At 52.6% G+C, this 19248-nt stretch overlaps 2 protein-coding genes across 7 annotated transcripts; one reads left to right on the top strand and one right to left on the bottom strand.

Moving 5' to 3' along the window:
- Positions 1-1248: 1248 nt before the first annotated feature.
- PAFAH1B3 (platelet activating factor acetylhydrolase 1b catalytic subunit 3) lies at positions 1249-8239 on the bottom strand. 5 transcript variants are annotated; one of them, XM_015124038.3, is made up of 6 exons: positions 8106-8239; positions 7654-7747; positions 7360-7449; positions 5310-5426; positions 5181-5231; positions 1249-1580 (listed from the first exon to the last, which is right to left on the bottom strand). In XM_015124038.3, exons 1-6 carry the CDS (start codon positions 8237-8239, stop codon positions 1293-1295), a joined length of 774 nt encoding a protein of 257 aa, XP_014979524.3. In that variant the 3' UTR covers positions 1249-1292. The 5 variants fall into 5 exon arrangements, with proteins under 5 accessions (XP_014979524.3, XP_014979523.3, XP_014979522.3 ...); XM_015124037.3 differs by having other exon boundaries at positions 5148-5231; XM_015124036.3 differs by having other exon boundaries at positions 5109-5231.
- Positions 8240-12725: 4486 nt separating this feature from the next.
- PRR19 (proline rich 19) lies at positions 12726-16976 on the top strand. 2 transcript variants are annotated; one of them, XM_015124040.3, is made up of 3 exons: positions 12726-13042; positions 15735-16341; positions 16426-16968. In XM_015124040.3, the coding sequence occupies exons 2-3, from the start codon at positions 15741-15743 to the stop codon at positions 16893-16895; spliced, it is 1071 nt and encodes a 356-aa protein (XP_014979526.3). In that variant the 5' UTR covers positions 12726-13042; positions 15735-15740; the 3' UTR covers positions 16896-16968.
- Positions 16977-19248: the final 2272 nt, after the last annotated feature.

Consider the following 19248-nt stretch of genomic DNA (forward strand, 5'->3'; position numbering starts at 1 on the left):
CCTGTGTGGCTGCAGGCTCTTAACAGGGAGGGCTGTTGGTTGTACGTCCTGTCCTCAGTTGTTGTGGAGCGGTATGCTTTCCATGATGTGGGGGGAACAATTCCAGTACCACTGCCCCCAACATCAGAGGAACCCCACAGGCCAGGTCACTGACTTGCTGTGGAACAGATGGCCCCTCTCCAGTTTAGGAGCCCAGGGAGTCTCAATGCCTGCTGGCCCCGTTCTCAGCCATTGGACTGCATGAGTTTGGGGAAGGCCTGAGGCAAGATGCCACCTGATGGTTTAGCCTCACTGGCTCTGGGGTCATTCGTCCTCAGGAAACAGGCCCCAAGAGGTCTTAGCCCAGAGGTGGTAGTGGGTGGGAGGGAGCCTAGTCTACCTGGAGTACTCTTGTCCTGTGACCCCTGCTACCCCCATGTGGCCTGGGCCAGCACTGCAACTGGGCTTGACCCCTCCCCTGAGTGACACCCCTCCTGCTCAGCATGTGGACACAGTGCCCACCCGAGGTGACAGATACCCACACCATGTGTGGAGGGATGACAACTAGCAGTGGGAGGATCAGGACATCTCCACAGAAGCGGCATCTAAGCTAGAGCTGGAGCACCTGGAAGTTCCAGCCAGGGCAACAGCATATGCAGAGATGGACAGGGTACGCTGGGCTTGACTGTACTGGGTCACTGTGTTCCCAGAATTCTTGCTTGACCTTGGTCTTGTAGGATAGTGCTGGCAAGCCGGTCTTACCTAGTGTTTACTGATTGGTAGCGCCTGCCTGAAGCACACTATTGTGATAGTGGAAATTAACCTAACCTCAAGAATCACAGTGCCTTGATGGATCAGTGATGCCTCCCCTGGGCAGAAATAGAACCACAGTCAGGCATGGTGGCTCATGTCTGTGATGCCTGCACCCTGGGAGGCCAAGGTGGGTGGATTGCTTGAGCTCAGGAGTCAGACCAGGCTGGGCAACATGGCAAAACCACTTCTCTACAAAAAATACAACAAGCTGGACATAGTGGCACAGGCTTATAGTCCCAGCTATTCAGGAGGCTGAGGTGGGTGGATCACTTGAGCCTGGGAGGTTGAGGTTGCAGTGGGCTGTGGTCTCACCACTGTACTTTAGCCTGGGTGATGGAGAGACACCCTGTCTTACACAAAAAACCTTGCAGAACTGCAGGGTCACAGATCAGGATAAGGACTAGTGGTGGTACCCAGATACCCAGACAGGTTTGACCATAAAGCAGGAAACAGCTCACCGAGGAAGGAGAGTTTAATGTTGTGGGAAGGCAGCAGGATGCTTAGGGTGCGGGCTCCAGCAGGGGAGCACCTTGGCCCTGGTCTTGGGCCAGCAGACGTAGAAGCAGGGAGTGCAGAGCCCGGCAAACAGGTGTGTAGCCCAGGCGGCTCAGATGTAGGTAATCATACATGTCATGGTGGCTGATGGTGCCATCTGAGTGCACAAAGCCAGGGTCGGCATCTAGGAAGTGGGCCCGAGGATGGCCAGCCAATGCTGCCCGTACCAGCTCATTCACGCGTCGGTTCTTCTCCCGAAGTGGGTTGGGATGCTGGCCTCGCGGAAGCAGACCCTGAGCAGGAACACGAGGTGTAGTAAGGAAACAAGCATTTGGGTATCCTGTTCTCTATGCCAACCTGTCCTTCACCCAACACCATGAAGTTTCCAGCTGCAGAAAACACTAGGGATGGGCAAGTGGGGAGGGCAGGAGGGTAGTTCCTAAATATCACATCCTAGCTCTCATTTAGCAAGAGACTTCTGGGTTTTAGCCTCTTCCCAAGTATCACTTAGAAAAACGCTGACGTTGGCCAGGTGCAGTGGCTCACGCCTGTAATCCCAGCATGACGCAAGACAGAGCTGGATGGGTCGCTTGAGCCCAGGAGTTCGAGACCAACCTGGGCAACATGGTGAAACCCCATCTCTAACAAAAATACACACAAATTAGCGGGACATGATGGCGTGTGCCTGTAGTCCCAGCCACTTGGGACGCTGAGATGGGAGGATCACTTGAGCCCTGGAAGCAGAGGTTGCGGTGAGCTTAGATCATGCCACCCGCACTCCAGCCTGGGCAACAGAGCCAGATCCTGTCTCAAAAAATAAATAAATGGCTCTCTTGTACTGTCTCTGTCTCTCTCTCTCTCTCTTCCCCTCTCTTGACCTTTTTTCCACCATGGGATGACTGAGAAAGAAGGCCCCTGTCAGATGTTGACCCCTTGATCCTAAACTTCCCAGCCTCCAGAAATGTAAGAAATAAATCTGTTCTTTATAAATAAAAATAATAAATAAATAAATAAATAAATAAGTGAGGCACGGTTGCTCACTCCTGTAATCCCAGCACTTTGGGAGGCTGAGGTGGGTGGATCACTTGAGGTCAGGAGTTCAAGACCAGCCCGGCCAATGTAGTGAAACCCCATCTCTACTAAAAATACAAAAATTAGGCCAGGTGTGGTGGCTCACGCCTGTAATCCCAGCACTTTGGGAGGCCAAGGTGGGTGGATCACAAGGTCAGGAGATCTAGACTATCCTGACTAACACAGTGAAACCCCATCTCTATTAAAAAAATACAAAAAAAAAAAAAACCAGCTGGGTGTGGTGGCGCGTGCCTGTAGTCCCAGCTACTCGGGAGGCTAAGGCAGGAGAATGGCGTGAACCTGGGAGACAGAGCTTGCAGCGAGCTGAGATCGCTTCACTGCACTCCAGCCTGGGCGACAGAGCGAGACTCTGTCTCAAAAAAATAAATAAATAAATAAATAAAATAAAAATACAAAAATTAACCAGGCGTGGTGGTGCACATCTGCAGTCCCAGCTACTCTGGAGGCTGAGGCAGAAGAATCGCTTGAACCCAGGAGGAGAAGTCTGCAGTGAGCCCAGATTGTGCCACTGCACTCTGGCCTGGGCAACAGGGCAAGACTCTGTCTCAAAAAAAATAAATAAATAAAAGATATCAACATCATGGCTCATGGCAAGGGATCAATCCCCCTTCAGAAGAGGAAATGTCTTAGCTACCCACAAGTGATGAAGCCTAGATTTACCCCAGGAATGCCTGACAACTTTTGGCCTATTCAAGGTTTTTTGAGGATTTTTCTTTTGTTTTCTGGTGAGACAGGGTCTCTGTCACCCAGGCTGGAGTGCGTGCGGTAGCATGATCACAACTCACTGTTACCTTGAATTCCTGGGCTCAAGTGATCCTTCCCCTTTAGCCTCCCAAGTAGCTGGGGTTACAGGTTTTGCACACCATCATAGTCAGCTATTTTTCTTTTTTTCTTTTTTCTTTTTTTTGAGACGGAATCTGGCTCTGTTGCCCAGGCTGGATGCAGTGGCGCGATCTGGGCTCACTGCAAGCTCCGCCTCCCGGGTTCATGTCATTCTTCTGCCTCAGCCTCCCGAGTAGCTGGGACTACAGGCACCCACCACCACACCCAGCTAACTTTTTGTATTTTTAGTAGAGACGGGGTTTCACTGTGTTAGCCAGGATGGTCTCGATCTCCTGACCTTGTGATCTGCCCGCCTCGGCCTCCCAAAGTGGTAGGATTACAGGAGTGAGCCATCGCACCTGGCCTTTTTTTTTTTTTTTTTGAGACAGAGTTTCACTCGTTGCCCAGGCCGGAGTGCAATAGTGCGATCTTGGCTCACCCCAACCTCCGCCTCCTGGGTTCAAGCGATTCTCCTGCCTTAGCCTCCCGAGTAGCCGGCATTACAAGCATGTGCCACCACGCCCGGCTAATTTTGTATTTTTAGTGGGATTTCTCCACATTTGGTCAGGCTGGTCTTGAACTTCCAACCCCAGGTGATCCGCCCGCCTCAGCCTCCCAAAGTGCTAGGAGTACAGGCATGAGCCACTGCGCCCAGTCCATGCCCAACTAATTTTTTTTTTCTTTTTGAGACGGAGTCTTGCTCTGTCGCACAGGCTGGAGTGCAGTGGCGCGATCTCAGCTCACGGCAAGCTCTGCCTCCCGGGTTCACTCCATTCTGCTGCCTCAGCCTCCCAAGTATGTGGGACTACAGGCGTGTGCCACCTCGCCCGGCTAGTTTTTTGTATGTTTTAGTAGAAACGGGGTTTCACCATGTTAGCCAGGATGGTCTCGATCTCCTGACCTCATGATCTGCCCGCCTCGGCCTCCCAAAGTTCTGGGATTACAGGCATGAGCCACTGCGCCCAGCCACGCCCAGCTAATTTTTAACAATTTTTAGTAGAGACAATGTCTTGCTACATCCCAGGCTGGTCTTGAACTCCTGGGCTCAAGCGATCCTCCCACCTCAGCTTCTCAAAGTGCTGGGATTACAGGCAGGAGCCACCATGCCCAACCATTTTTGAATTTTTCTTTTTTCGAGACAGTTTCTCTCTGTCGCCCAAGCTAGAGTGCAGTGGCATGATCTCCACTTACTGCTAGCTCCGCCTCTCAGGTTCACACCATTCTCCTGCCTCAGCCTCCTGAGTAGCTGGGACTACAGGCACCCGCCACCGCACCCAGCTAATTTTTTGTATTTTTAGTAGAGATGGGGTTTCACCGTGTTAGCCAGGATGGTCTCGATCTCCTGACCTCGTGATCCACCCGCCTTGGCCTTCTTTTTGTTTTTGAGACGGAGTCTCGCTCTGTTGCCCAGGCTGGAATGCAATGGCGTGATCTCGGCTCACTGTAACCTCCGCCTCCCAGGTTCAAGTGATTCTCCTGCCTTAGCCTCCCAAGTAACTGGGATTACAGGCGCATGCCAGCATGCCCAGCTAATTTTTGTATTTTTAGTAGAGACAGGGTTTTGCCACGTTGGCCAGGCTGGTCTCAAACTCCTGACCTCAGGTTATCCTCCCACCTTGGCCTCCCAAAGTGTTCGGATTACAGGCACGAGCCACCGTGCCCAACCGTTTTTTAGTTTTTCAATACCCCCAAAGTCTCAAGCCATCCCTGGGCAAAAAAGGCTAACAGGTCTCTGAGCACATTTGCAACCATAGCCACTCTGAAGGGTGCAGCAAGCTCCAATGTGAGATTCTGCCTGAAAGCCACTGCTCTATGTCAAGTTGCCCAGAACCGTGCCAACTGTGGCTGTATCTGAGGGGGTCCCAGACCACTGCCATTCTTCCTTTCCCACCCTCCCAGCCTCTCACCAGCACCACAACCCGGGCCTGGGGCTGCCGCTCATTCACCAGTTGCACAATGGCCTTGATGCCACCAGTCACCTGCTCTGCTGTGTGTCCGTGGTTGTTGGTGCCCACCCAGACCACCACAATCTGTGGGAAAAGAGACATGAAGCAGCGGTGAGGGGGCAGCCAAAACATGTTTTAGAGCCCCACCCAAGCCCCGCTCACCTTGGGCCGGATGTGTTCCAGCTCCCCATTCTCCAGCCGCCACAGTACATGCTGTGTGCCATCACCACCGATGCCAAAGTTAAGTGCGTGCAGAGGAGAAAAGAGCTCCCGCCAGATCTGTGGACAAGAAATGGTATGGGCACAAGGGCACTGTCCCCATGGACCATCCCCCTCTGTCCAGGTGTTAACCGAATGCCATTATGGAAGAATCTTACTTCATGGAAGCAGTCTTAAAATTTCACCTGGAGCAAAACTCCAGCATGGCTGAACCTCACTTTATAGAAACCTATTAACTTTTATTTATTTATTTTTCATTTTATTTTTGAGACAGAGTTATTTTATTTTTGAGACAGAGTCTTACTCTGTCATGCACGCTGGAGTGCAGTGGCACTATCTCGGCTCATTGCAACCTCCGCCTCCCTAGTTCAAGCGATTCTCATGTCTCAGCCTCCCGAGTAGCTGGGACTATAGGCGTATGCCACCATGCCCGGCTAACTTTTTTTTTTTTTTTTTTTTGAGACGGAGTCTTGCTCTGTCACCCAGGCTGGAGTGCAGTGGCCGGATCTCAGCTCACTGCAAGCTCCGCCTCCCGGGTTTACGCCATTCTCCTGCCTCAGCCTCCCGAGCAGCTGGGACTACAGGCGCCCGCCACCGCGCCCGGCTAGTTTTTTGTATTTTTAGTAGAGACGGGGTTTCACTGTGTTAGCCAGGATGGTCTTGATCTCCTGACCTCGTGATCCGCCCGCCTCGGCCTCCCAAAGTGCTGGGATTACAGGCTTGAGCCACCGCGCCCGGCCCCGGCTAACTTTTTGTATTTTTTAGTAGAGATGGGGGTTTCACCATGTGGGCCAGGCTGGTCTCGAACTCCTGACCTCAGGTGATCCACCCACCTCGGCCTCCCAAAGTGTTGGGATTACAGGCATGAGCCACAGTGCCCAGCCTATTTATTTTTTGAGACGGAGTTTCACTCTTGTCGCCCAGGCTGGAGTGCAGTAGTGTGATCTCAGCTCATTGCAATCTCTGCCTCTGGGTTCTAGCGATTCTCCTGCCTCAGCCTCCCAAGTACCTGGGACTATAGGTATGTGTCACCGTGCCCAGCTAATTTTTGTATTGTTAGTAGAGACAGGGTTTCGCCATGTTGGCCAGGCTGGTCTCGAACTCCTGACCTCAGGTCATCCGCCTGCCTCGGCCTCCCAAAGTGCTGGGATTATAGGTGTGAGCCACCACACCTGGCCTAGAGTCTCACTTTAAACCAAGCCCCAGGCTCTGTGGCTCATGCTGAGGTGGGTGGACTGCTTGAGCCCAGGAGTTCAAGACCAACCCGCGCAACAGGGCAAAACCCTATCTCTACAAAAATTAGCCGGGTGCATGGTGGTGGACACCGGTAGTCCCAGCTACTCAGGAGGCTTAGGTGGGAGGATCGCTTGAGCCCAGGAGGCAGAGGTTGAAGTGCACAGAGATCATACCACTGCAAGCCAGCCTGTGTGACAGAGCAAGACCCTGTCTCAAAAACCAACCAACCAACAAACAAAATAAACCAAGCCCCACAGAAGCAAGACTCACTATGAAAATCCAGTCTGTTTGAGCCATGCATTGAACCAACGGTATTACAGTTGAAACTTATTTTGATGAAAGCCATTACAGTTGGACATGCTTTGTGGAAAGATATTATTATGATTGAGTCCTTTTTGTGGAGTGCCATTAGAGTTGACCTTCACTTCCTGTAAAGTGACTATAGCTTTGTGTAAACCCATCAGGGCTTCGCACTGCTTAAAGCAAACAAGAAAGAGCCTCACTTTAGGCAAGCCTATGGCAGGAAAACCTTATTTTAGGTCTTGGTACATTATACACAAATCCAATCTGATAAAACCAGGGCATACAATTTCTTCTCAATAGAATGTTGCACCTTACACCAAGATTCTCGTAGCCTCAGGCTGCCTCAGGCCAATCTGGGTACTCCCATAATACCCCACCTGGCCGGGGTTCTGGTCCAGATGTGTCAGCATGGGCACAGGGCTGGATGGGGCAGGGAGAGAGGGACTGCCCTCACCTCGCACTGGTGCATTAGCTGGACCAAGGAGTCCCCGATGAAGACGACTTCGGGTTCTTTATCTTTGCTGTCAGCCACGAACCGATGGTGCTGCGGGAGCGCGCGAGAGGGAGTCAATGGCACGCACGCTCCTGGGCCCACCCCGCCCTGTTCCCTTAGGCAGCGCCTCCCCAACTGCTCTCAGTTTCCCAATCAGGTAGTGAGAGTGGCACGAACCAGCCGTTCTCCTGAGCCACCCCCGCCCCCCGCCCCCCGCCCCCAGGACTCCTCAATATCCCAGGTGGGAACGCTCACCAGGGACATCCAGCGCCCGTCGCCCTGTACGTCCTGCACCGGCGTGGGCTTGCTGGCTGGGTTCTCCTCTCGGCTCATCTTGGCGCCGCAGCTCCTGCAGGATGAGCGAGTCGGGTCGGCCCGGGAGTGTTCCAGACCGAGCTGGCTCCGCCACGCCCACTCCTCCCCCTCGAGGCAACAAAGGACCGTCCCAACGATAGCACACCCGCGGAGGACGAAGGCCGATACAGGGCGCCGCCTCCTCTCCAGGGACAGAAACCTTCGGAATCAGGAACCTTCGCTTCCCCCACGATGGCCGCGCAGTGGGCTCGCCCGGCGCTTCCCGCTCGGGCGGCGGACTCCCAGGCCGCGCACCCGGCACGGGATGGGGGGAGGGAGAGGCTAGACCATCCAGCTCCCGAGGCGGGGAGGAGGGAGAAACCACCCACCGGCCACGGGGAGGGGCGAACTACCTGAAGAGTCGAGAGTGGGCGGGAAGATCTAGCCGTCTTTCTAGCAAATGGGAAGAAACCATTTGCTGCACAGAGCGAAATGTGCGGAAGGGACCACCTACTGTTGCGGGGGGGCGGAGGGGCGGGGGGCCCATTCACGTGGTGGGGGAGGGGAGAGAGTGGACGAGTCCATTCTTGGATTCCCTTGAAGGGGTGGCTCGAATGCACCTGGCTAGGAGGGGACGCTCCCATTTTCTACTGATGTGGGGGACAGAAAAGGAAGATGACAAAACGTAAAAATTCGAGGCTCCGTTCTAAGGAGCCACTCTAAGGCAGCGCCAGGGCTTTAGTGAGCCTATCTGCTCGTGGGCTTCCCCTACTCAAAACACTGTGTGTGTGTGTGTGTGTGTGTGTGTGTGTACGTGTGTGTGTTAAAATCTAAAGATCTAAAGTACGGCCGGGCGCGGTGGCTCAAGCATGTAATCTGTAATCCCAGCACTTTGGGAGGCCGAGGCGGGCGGATCACGAGATCAGGAGATCGAGACCATCCTGGCTAACACGGTGAAACCCCGTCTCTACTAAAAATACAAAAAATTAGCCCGGCTTGGTGGCGGGCGCCTGTAGTCCCAGCTACTACGGGAGGCTGAGGCAGGAGAATGGCGTGAACCCGGGAGGCGGAGCTTGCAGTGAGCCGAGATCGCGCCACTGCACGCCAGCCTGGGCGACAGAGCGAGACTCCGTCTCAAAAAAAAAAAAAAAAAAATCTAAAGTACATATCTTTGCATTCAAGACATCACAGGACCCCTACTCAAAACACCGTGTGTGTGCGCGCGCGCGCGGCGTAACATATAAACTACGTATCTTTGCATTCAAGACACCATAGGACCTGCGTGGACCTGCGTGGAGGGTAGAAGAAGGTGCAGAAAGAGAAAGGAAATTAGAGACGCCTCCAGGGCTCAGGTCCAGTCTGGCGTCCCTCCGGCAGATCATCTTGCAGATCTGCAGCCTCTACACCCCTCTCTAAACCCACAGGCCAACTGGGTGTGTCTGAGCTCTGAAACCTACATCCACAACCAAGGCCACCTAGGGTCGCGCCTCTCCCCGAAAGCCGCCCCAAATTAATCTCAGACCTCAGTGTCTTCTCAGATCTCCCTCTTCTCTGGGACCAGGTGGGGGTCTCACTCCCCGCTAAACGTCCTGGTCATGTTCTTGTAGCCCCACTCCAGGTGGGACCTTCCCATGTATTTATTCCTTCGAGGTGGATTGATACTGAGACAGAGATGAGTGTTATTCATTGTGTTTATGTTCTTTTTCAATCCACTTCCCTGGAACGGGCTGGGCACACAGTGGTTGTTCCACAAGTACTTGCTGAATCAATAGGAAATGAGTGGGTGAGCTCCTGACCTTGTTCCAGTGTATTCAGGGAGACAGATCCAGATACAAAGGTGTACAGGTGTCAAAGTTGTGTTTGAGACAGGAACCTCTGGGGAGGAAGAGGAGAAGGACTCTGAGGACTATGGGTTTCCTAGGAGTAGTATCTCAGCTGGGTCTGAAAGATAATGAAGGCTGGGCAAGCAGAAAGAAATGACACAGGTAATCACTTTCTTTTTAGGCAGGGGGAATATCGTGGAATAGCTTGATTTTAAAGTGTGAGGGAGACCGGCATGGAGGCTCATGCCTGTAATTCCAGCACTTTGGGAGGCTGACATGGGCAGATCATTTGAGGTCAACCAGCCTGGTCAATATGGCGAAACCCCATCTCTACTAAAAAAAAAAAAAAAAATTAGCTGGGCATGGTGGCACACACCTGTAGTCCCAGCTACTTGGGAGGCTGAGGCAGGATAATCGCTTGAGTCTGGGAGGCAGAGGTTGCAGTGAGCTGAGATGGTGCCACTGCAGCCCAGCCAGGGCGATACAGTGGCCCAGCTTGGGTGACACTGCGAGACTCTGTCTTAATTACATAAACAAACAAAGTCTGAGGGAGCCAGGTGAGACCCTGTCTCAAGAAAAAAAAAAAAAAAAAAGGTAAGTGCCTGTAGTCCCAGTTACTTGGGAGGTTGGGAGGCTGAGGTGGGAGGATTGCTTGAACCCGGGAGATGAGGCAGCAGTGGGCCATGATTGTGTCACTGCACTCCAGGTTGGGTGACAGAGTGAGTCCCTGTCTCCAAAAAAGAAGTCATAATCAGCCAGGCACAGTGGCTCACTCCTGTAATCCTGGTACTTTGGGAGGCTGAAGTGGGCGGATCACTTGAGGTCAGGAGTTCGAGACCAGCCTGACCAACATAGCAAAACCCCATCTCTATTAAAAAATACAAAGATTAGGCCAGGCGCGGTGGCTCACATCTGTAATCTCAGCACTTTGGGAGGCCGAGGCAGGCGGATCACGAGGTCAGGAGTTTGAGACCATCCTGGCTAACATGGCGAAACCCCGTCTCTACTAAAAATACAAAAAATTAGCCAGGCGTGGTGGCATGCACCTCTAGTCCCAGCTTACGCAAGGCTGAGGCAGGGGAATGGCGTGAACCCGGGAGGCAGAGCTTGCAGTGAGCCGAGAGCTGAGATTGTGCCACTGTACTCCAGCCTAGGAGACAGAGCACGAGACTCCGTCTCAAAAAAAAACGAAGATTAGCTGGGCATGGTGGTCTATGCCTGTAGTCCCAGTTACCTGGGAGGCTGAGGCAGGAGAATAGCTTGAACCCGGGAGGTGGAGGTTGCAATCAGTCGAGATTGTGCCACTGCACTCCAGCCTGGGTGACAGATTGAAATTCCATCTCAAAAAGAAAAGAAAAGAAGTCATAATTATGCCTTCAAGTCAGTGGTTTAATAAGAGAGAAATTTTTGGCCGCGCACGGTGGCTCACGCCTGTAATCCCAGCACTTTGGGAGGCCAAGATGGGCAGATCACGAGGTCAGGAGATCGGGACCATCCTGGCTAACATGGTGAAACCCCGTCTCTACTAATAAAACAAAAAAATTAGCCAGTCGTGGTGGTGGGCCTCTGTAGTCCCAGCTACTGGGGAGGCTGAGCCAGGAGAAGGGTGTGAACCCAGGAGACGGAGCTTACAGTGAGCCGAGAGTGCCACTGCACTCCAGCCTGGGCAACAGAGCAAGACTCTGTCTCAAAAAAAAAAAAAGCAAAAAAAGAGAGATAATTTTTTTTTCTTTTTTTTGAGGTAGAGTCTCGCTCTGTCGCCCAGGCTGGAGTGCAATGGCGTGATCTCGGCTCACTGCAACCTCTGCCTCCCGGATTCAAGTGATTCTCCTGCCTCAGCCTCCCAAGTATGTGGGACTACAGGCGTGTGCCACCCGGCTAATTTTTTGTATTTTTAGTAGAGATGAGGTTTCACTGTGTTAGCCAGGATGGTCTCGATCTCCTGACCTCATGATCTACCCACCTTGGCCTCCCGAAGTGCTGGGATTACAGGCGTGAGCCACTGTGCCCAGCTGAGAAAAAAAAATTTTTAAGTAAAGTCTGAGGGGACAAGTGTAGACAGATAAATTGGAGCAGTTCCTGAAGCAAAACTTGGTGAGAAACAAAGCTTCCAGGCATTCTTCATTCACCAGGCCCATTTCAAGTTAGACATATTGGTCTAGTTTATCCTTCTAGCAACCAAATGAGGAAGCTAGTTTTATTACCAATCCCATTTTACAGATCAGAAAACTAAGTCTGACCAGTTACAAACGTTTCCAAGGTCACACAGCCCAATTGTGCCACTTTGGGCATTTAAACCAAGCCTAGCTATGAATCACAACACTATACTAACTTTTTTTGAGATGGACTCTTATTCTGTTGCCCAGTCTAGAGTGCGGTGGTGCTATCTCAGCTCACTGCAACCTCCACTTCCCAGATTCAAGCAATTCTCCTGCCCCAGCCTCCTGAGTCGCTGGATATATAGTCGTGAGCCATCGCACCCGGCCTAATTTTTTCTCTTTTAGGGAGTCTTGCCCTTTCCCTCAGGCTGGAGTGCAGGGGTCTGATCATGGCTCACTGCTGCCTCCACCTCCTAGTCTTAAGCGATCCTCCTGCATCAGCCTCCCAAGTAGCTGGGCACACAGGCACGCACCACTGCGCCCAGCTTATTTATTTATTTATTTATTTATTTATTTATTTATTTATTTAGAGATGGAGTCTCGCTCTGTTGCCCAGGCTGGAGTGCTGTGGTGCGATCTCGGCTCACTGCAAGCTCCGTCTCCCGGGTTCACGCCATTCTCCTGCCTCAGCCTCCCGAGTAGCTGGGACTACAGGCGCCTGCCACCATGCCTGGCTAAGTTTTTGTATTTTTGGTAGAGACGGGGTTTCACCGTGTTAGCCAGGATGGTCTCGATCTCCTGACCTCGTGATCTGCCCGTTTTGGCCTTCCAAAGTGCTGGGATTACAGGCGTGAGCCACCGCGCCCAACACTAATTTATTTTTTGTAGTCAGGGTCTCCCTATGTTGTCCAGGGTGGTCTTGAACTCTTGGGCTCAAGCCAGCCACCTGCCTCTGCCTCCCAAAGTGCTGGGATTACAGGCGTGACCCACCACGCCGGGCCAACTATATAAGTTTTCTAGGGAATATGTCTGTGGCTGCTTGGGGGACTGCTGTGCATGGGGGCTACCATGACCCTTCTTCCGCTTGGCACGCCTGGTTTCAACCAGCCCCCTAAAGACCGCCGATAGCTATCGGAACCAATCAGCATTCAGGAAGGGGGCGGACCTAGTGAACCTCACAGCCAATTGGTGGATGGGAGGTGCTAAAACCAAGAAAGGGAGAGTTCTGAAATTGAGGCTGGTAGGGGCGGGGCTGTAACCGGCACTTCTCTGGCACGCGCCTCTGGGTTTCCGTCCTCTCAGAGCTACGAAGCCAAAGGGCATGGAAAGGGCACGCGCATGCGTGTAGGGGTGCCCGAGGCCCGGAACAGAGCCAGGTGGCTTTGAGAGCTGGGGTCACCGCGGAAAAGAAGCCATTGCGCCCCACAGGTACGTGAAGTGGGAAGGGCCGGGGTTCGTTGGGGCAGGAGACGTGCACTTCCCCTACCCAGCTCCTACCAACCATACCCCACTTCCTTCACTCTGCGACCCCTGCCCTAACCACGGCTGGTCACCATGCTTCCTCTCCTACCCTAGGCCCTTCCTTTGTGATCAGGCCCTGTCCCTGATTGCGCCTCTGTCTCCCTTTCTGTTCTCTCGAGGTTTTCTCAGGCTCGCTGGACTTCTCTTGCCGCTCTCCCTCTCCTGTTTCTTTTAGTCTACCATCTCTTTCCACTTTATGTATTCCCCTGTACCTCGTATACTCCTGGATTTCTCCGTCCAGAATCCCTTTCTGGTACCCCAGATCCCTCCAATCTCATGACCCGTTCGCCACCCTCCATCCTTTTTTTTTTTTCTTTCTTTCTTTTTTTTGAGACTGAGTCTTGTTGTGTCCGCCAGGCTGGAGTGCAGTGGCGCGATCTCGGCTCACTGCAACCTCCGTCTCCCGATTTCAAGTGATTCTCCTGCCTCAGCCTCCTGAGTAGGTGAGATTACAGGCATTCACCACAACGCCCGGCTAATTTTTGTATTTTTAGTAGAGGCGGAGTTTCACATGATGGCCAGGCTGGTCTCCAACTCCTGACCTCAAATGATCCACCCACCTTGGCCTCCCAAAGTGTTGGGACTACAGGCGTGAGCCACTGCGCCTGGCCCCCACCCTCCATCTTTTAACTGTTTCCCCATGTCCCTGTTCCTAATAGCCTTTCTCTATTTCCTGGCTTCTCTTCCCATTAGCAGTGATTCCTTCGACTTCATCCTACCCCTGTGATTCCTTATCTGACCAAACCTTTTCCAATCTCTCTCTGCTCACTTATTTTCTCTCATCTTCTCTCTCTCTTTTGAGAGACAAGGTCTCACTCTCTTGCCTAGGCTGGGGCACAGTGGTGCAATCATACCTCAGTGTAACCTCCAACTCCTGGGCTCAAGGGATCCTCCCACCTCAGTTTCCCTAGTAGCTGGGACTACAGGTGTGGGCCATGGAATCCCAGCAAATTTTTTTCTTTTTCTTTTTCTTTTTTTTTTGAGACAGAGTCTCACTCTGTTGCCCAGGTTTATCGTGCAGTGGCACAATCTCGGCTCACTGCAACCTCCATCTCCTGGGTTAAAGCGATTCTCCTGCCTCAGCCTCCCGAGTAGCTGGGATTACAGGCACGCACCATCACATGCAGCTAATTTTTGTGTTTTAGTAGAGACGAGGTTTCGACATGTTGGCCAGGCTGGTCTCGAACTCATGGTCTCAGGTGATCTGCTTGCCTCGGCCTCCCAAAGTACTGGGATTACAGGCATGAGCCACCGCACCTGGCATCGTCCAGCTAATTTTATTTTTATTTTCTGTAGAGACGAGGGTCTCGCTTTGCTGCTCAGGTTGGTCTTGAACTCCTGGCCTCAAGCGATACTCCCGCCTCAGCCTCCCAAAGTGCTAGGATTACAGATGTGAGCCACCGTGCCTGGCCTCATCTGGTCACCCTAAATAGTATTCCCACCTCACCCCAAAACATCTCCCTATTCACTTGTTTTTTTGTTTTGTTTTGTTTTGTTTTTGAGATGGAGTCTCACTTTGTTGCCCAGACTGAAGTGCAGTGGCACAATCTTGACTCACTGCAACCTCTGCCTTCTGGTTTCAAGTGATTCTTCTGCCTCAGCCTCCTGCTTCAGCCTCCTGAGTAGCTGAGATTACAGGTGTGCACCACCACACCAAGCTATATATATATATATATTTTTTTTTTTTTTTTTTTTTTTTGAGACGGAGTCTCGCTCTGTCGCCCAGGCTGGAGTGCAGTGGCCGGATCTCAGCTCACTGCAAGCTCCGCCTCCCGGGTTTACGCCATTCTCCTGCCTCAGCCTCCCGTAGTAGCTGGGACTACAGGCACCCGCCACCTCGCCTGGCTAGTTTTTTTTTGTATTTTTTAAGTAGAGACGGGGTTTCACCGTGTTAGCCAGGATGGTCTCGATATCCTGACCTCGTGATCCACCCGTCTTGGCCTCCCAAAGTGCTGGGATTACAGGCTTGAGCCACCGCGCCCAGCCTTTTTTTTTTTTTTGAGACAGAATCTCGCTCTGTCGCCCAGGCTGGAGTACAGTGGCATGATCTCAACTCACTGCAACCTCCGCCTCCTGGGTTCAAGTGATTCTCCTGCCTCAGCCTCCTGAGTAGCTGGAATTACAGGTGCGTGCCACCATGTCTGGCTAATTTTTTTTTTTTTTTTTTGAGACGGAGTCTCGCTCTGTCGCCCAGGCTGGAGTGCAGTGGCCGGATCTCAGCTCACTGCAAGCTCCGCCTCCCGGGTTCACGCCAATCTGGCTAATTTTTCTATTTTTAGTAGAGACAGGGTTTCACCATGGCCAGGCTGGTCTCGAACTCCTGACCTCAGTTGATCCACCTGCCTCAGCCTCCCAAAGTACTAGGATTACAAGTGTGAGCCACTGCGCCTGGCCAATTTTTGTATTTTTAGTAAAGACAGGGTTTTGCCATGTTGGCTAGGCTGGTCTTGAACTCCTGACCTCAAGTGATCCACCCACCTCGGCCTACCCCAGTGTTGGTATTACAGGCATGTGCCACCGCGCCTGGCCCTCCCTATTCACTTTGCTACTCCCCTTGACTTATCTGCATGCTGATGGCCACCCTATCTTTATATTCCAGGACACCATGGATACCCGGGGACCAGTCTCCCAACCTTTTCAGCAGCCTGAGAAACCTGGTCGTGTCCGCCGTCGGAAGACTAGGCGAGAACGTAACAAGGCCCTGGTGGGCAGCCGCCGGCCATTAGCCCATCACGATCCTCCTGTGGCCATTCGGGATCCACCTGTGGTCCCTACTGCCTCCAAGCTCGTGGTCATAACCCAGGGCCGGCTGAGCCGGGAGCATCGGGGTCTCTTCAATCACGAGGTGAAATCCCTAGATGTTGCAAGGCTGCTTAGCAGTGGGACACTGGTGCCAGGCAGCCCCACACTCCCCGCCAAGCCCTCCCCAAGCCCAGGCAGGGCCCAGGAAATAGCCCCACAATCCAGGGACAAAGAGAACCAGATGCCTGGAGGTTCGGGCCCAGGCCCACCCAGTTCCCCAGAGTTGCCTGGCGTGGGGCAGCTGCTGGCAGAGCTGCCGTGTCAGCTGAGTTTGCCACAGGCCTTCCCCCGGAGGAACCTGATTCAGGATGCCAGGGATGCCATCGTGCGTACCTTGCAGGCCTGTCATGGTTGTGTGCCTGACCTTGCACTGGTGCTTCGGGGCTGCCAGCCACCCTTGCCAGGTGAGCCTCGCTCCTGCCCCTGTACTCCCCTTCCCTTTGTCGACTCTAGCTCAGCTGGCCTCTATGCTTCTTTCTCTGTGCCAGGGGCCAAGCCTGGGGTCTCTGAGAGAAAGATGACACCCTTCTGGATCAATAGCCCTGATCAAGTCCCAGAGGAGGGGAGGCAAAGGAAGCAACAAGGGACAAAGGAGTTCACCTTCCCCATGCCCTACACCTCCAGCATGCCCACTGCGCACAGGGGGAGTATGGCACCACCAAGAGGTCCCTGGCCACCATACTTTCCCTCACTGTCTTCGCCATCTGGAACAGCCTGGGGTCCTCCAACAGCGTTTGACTTGCTAAAAAGCATCTGGCTGGTAGCCACGCCACCCCCTCCTCGGCCCTGGGGGGTTGGCCTCCCTCAGCCCCTGCCTCAGCCTTCATCACCCCTGTTGCCCCGAACCTCTGTCCTGGACTGGAGCCCCTGCCCTGCTTCCCCACCGCCCAGCCTCTCCTGGGTAGTGGCCCAGAGCAGTCCGGAAGCCTGGTCTTTTCCACCCATGAGACTGTACTGAGGAGGGGCTGAGGCTAGGGCTAGGGACAGATATCTTGTATTCCCAGTTACCTCAATAAAGTACTTTTCATGGCCCTCTTGATTTTCAGTGAGTTGCTGACCCAGGAGAGCAGCTTTCCTTAGCTCTGAGTTCTAGGTTCAAGATGGAGGGGATGGTACTGTGTCTTGTTACCTTCATAGGGCCTGAGGAGCCAGCATAGTGGGGAAAATTGGGACTTCAATTAGTCCAACACATATGCCCACTGTGGCTAACTGTATACCTGACCCTGAGCTCTGGTGATGCTGGGGCCCCAGAGTGAGTGAGACAAAGGCCTTGTCCTCATGAGGCTCCCAGTTTGGTGGTGGGCACACACAACCCCAGCTCCAATGGTTGTGTCTAGGAGAGCAAGAGAGGTGCAGGGGCTGGGGCAGTCCAAGGAGGGAGTGATGACTGCCCTAGTGAGGAGAGAATTCTTCATAGAAGAGCTGTATCTTTTCTTTCTTTTTTTTTTGGAGACAGAGTCTCATTTTCTTCTCCAGGTTAGAGTGCAATGGCACAATCTCGGCTCACTGCAACCTCCGCTACCCAGGTCCAAGCGATTCTCCTGCCTCAGCCTCCCAAGGAGCTGAAATTACAGGTGTAGCGCCACCATACATGGCTAATTTTTGTATTTTTAGTAGAGACAGAGTTTCGCCATGTTGGCCAGGCTGGTCTCGAACTCCTGATCTCAAGTAATCCACCCACCTTGGTCTCCCAAAGTGCTGCAATTACAGGCATGAGCCACCGTGCCCTGCCAACCCTGTAGTTTTCAAAGTTGGTGGAAACTTGGTACTTATGGAAAAGAACATTTCAGGCAAGGGGAACAGCATATGCAAGTCCTGGAGGAGGGTGCATAGCAGATGTAGGGCCATTTTCACTCAGCAAATCCCTAGGCCACACTGGGACCTAGAGTAAGGCACATCTGGGCCTGCCCTTGAATGCCTCCTGGTGTGTGAACACAGGGAACAGTGTATGTGCAGGCTCAGGGCAGGAGTGACAGATCAGGGCTGAATCTGGTCCACAGGCTTTTTAAAATTTCACCCACGATATGTTTTAAATGTTTGAATCAGTTGCCTACTGTTACAAACCAGGCAGTTTGCTTTTTTTTTTTTTTTTTTTAAGTTGCATTTCTGGCTTCTCTCAGAAAGAAAGAAAGAAAGAAAGAGAAAAAAAAGGGATCTGGCAGCAGAACTACAAGCCTTCCTGGCACAACTGGCCAAGTAGCAGAGGGCCCCTCTTTTTGGGATCCATGCTCTCCATTAAAAATGTTTCACTTGGCCGGGCGCGGTGGCTCACGCCTGTAATCCCAGCACTTTGGGAGGCCGAGGCAGGCGGATCACAAGGTCAGGAGATCCAGACCACGGTGAAACCCCGTCTCTACTAAAAATACAAAAAATTAGCCGGGCGCGGTGGCGGGCGCCTGTAGTCCCAGCTACTCAGGAGGCTGAGGCAGGAGAATGGCGTAAACCCAGGATGCGGAGCTTGCAGTGAGCCGACGCCACTGCACTCCAGCCTGGGCGACAGAGCGAGACTCCGTCTCAAAAAACAAACAAACAAACAAACAAAAAAAATGTTTCACTTATATTTCCGGCTTGGCCCCTTGGCTTAGAAAAATTTAAAAAATTATATTTTGAGCAGCCCCCAGTTTTCTGCAGTGGAGAAGGATAAAGCTAGAAATATTTGTTGGAGTCTGATCAGGAAAATCAAGGTGAAGGGCGTGGCTTGTACTCTGAAAAGCCTTTCTAGGGCTTGCTGTTGTCCTCTGGGAAACCACAGGGTTGATACCCGCATAGAGGGGACTGGGCTGAGAGATCACAGGGCTGCATGACTTGGCCCAGGTCTTATGGTGGACAAATGACAAAGTAGGGGCCAGGCTGGGATTTGAATGAACCCAAGCAAGTTATTTCAACTTGGATCTGAAACACGCTTTTGGCTATCTCACACTACCACCTCTGTCTCTCACAGCAACCCAGTTTCACAACGTGGTAAGCAGTGACAGGTCATGGTCAGGCAGAGGGGTACGGTGGTTATACTGAGGGCTCCACCACTACCATGGAGTGTAACAAGTGGCTTGCCCTCTCTGTGCCTCCGTGGGCACTTCGAAGGGTGCATCAGATCTAGAATGCTGGCAACTCCAGGATGGACACAGCTGGGGGTGGTTGCAATAGAGGTGGTGATGGGCAATCAAAGACTTGTTGGCCAGGCGCGGTGGCTTACGCCTGTAATCCTAGCACTTTGGGAGGCCGAGGTGAGCAGATCACTTGAGGTTAGGAGTTTGAAACCAGCCTGGCCAACATGGTGAAACCCCATCTCTATAAAAAATACGAAAAAATCA

Source organism: Macaca mulatta, chromosome 19 (assembly GCF_049350105.2).
Source record: "Macaca mulatta isolate MMU2019108-1 chromosome 19, T2T-MMU8v2.0, whole genome shotgun sequence".
NCBI lineage: Eukaryota > Metazoa > Chordata > Mammalia > Primates > Cercopithecidae > Macaca > Macaca mulatta.

Coding starts and splice junctions, on each gene's coding strand:
- PAFAH1B3 (XM_015124036.3), bottom strand. CDS start 8,239: ATGGGCCCCCCGCCCCTCCGCCCCCCCGCAACAGTAGGTGGTCCCTTC. Junction 5,427..7,359: donor AGCTAATGCACCAGTGCGAG/GTGAGGGCAGTC, acceptor TCTTGTCCACAG/ATCTGGCGGGAGCTCTTTTC. Junction 5,232..5,309: donor TGGAACACATCCGGCCCAAG/GTGAGCGGGGCT, acceptor CTTTTCCCACAG/ATTGTGGTGGTCTGGGTGGG.
- PRR19 (XM_015124040.3), top strand. CDS start 15,741: ATGGATACCCGGGGACCAGTCTCCCAACCTTTTCAGCAGCCTGAGAAA. Junction 16,342..16,425: donor CTGCCAGCCACCCTTGCCAG/GTGAGCCTCGCT, acceptor TCTCTGTGCCAG/GGGCCAAGCCTGGGGTCTCT.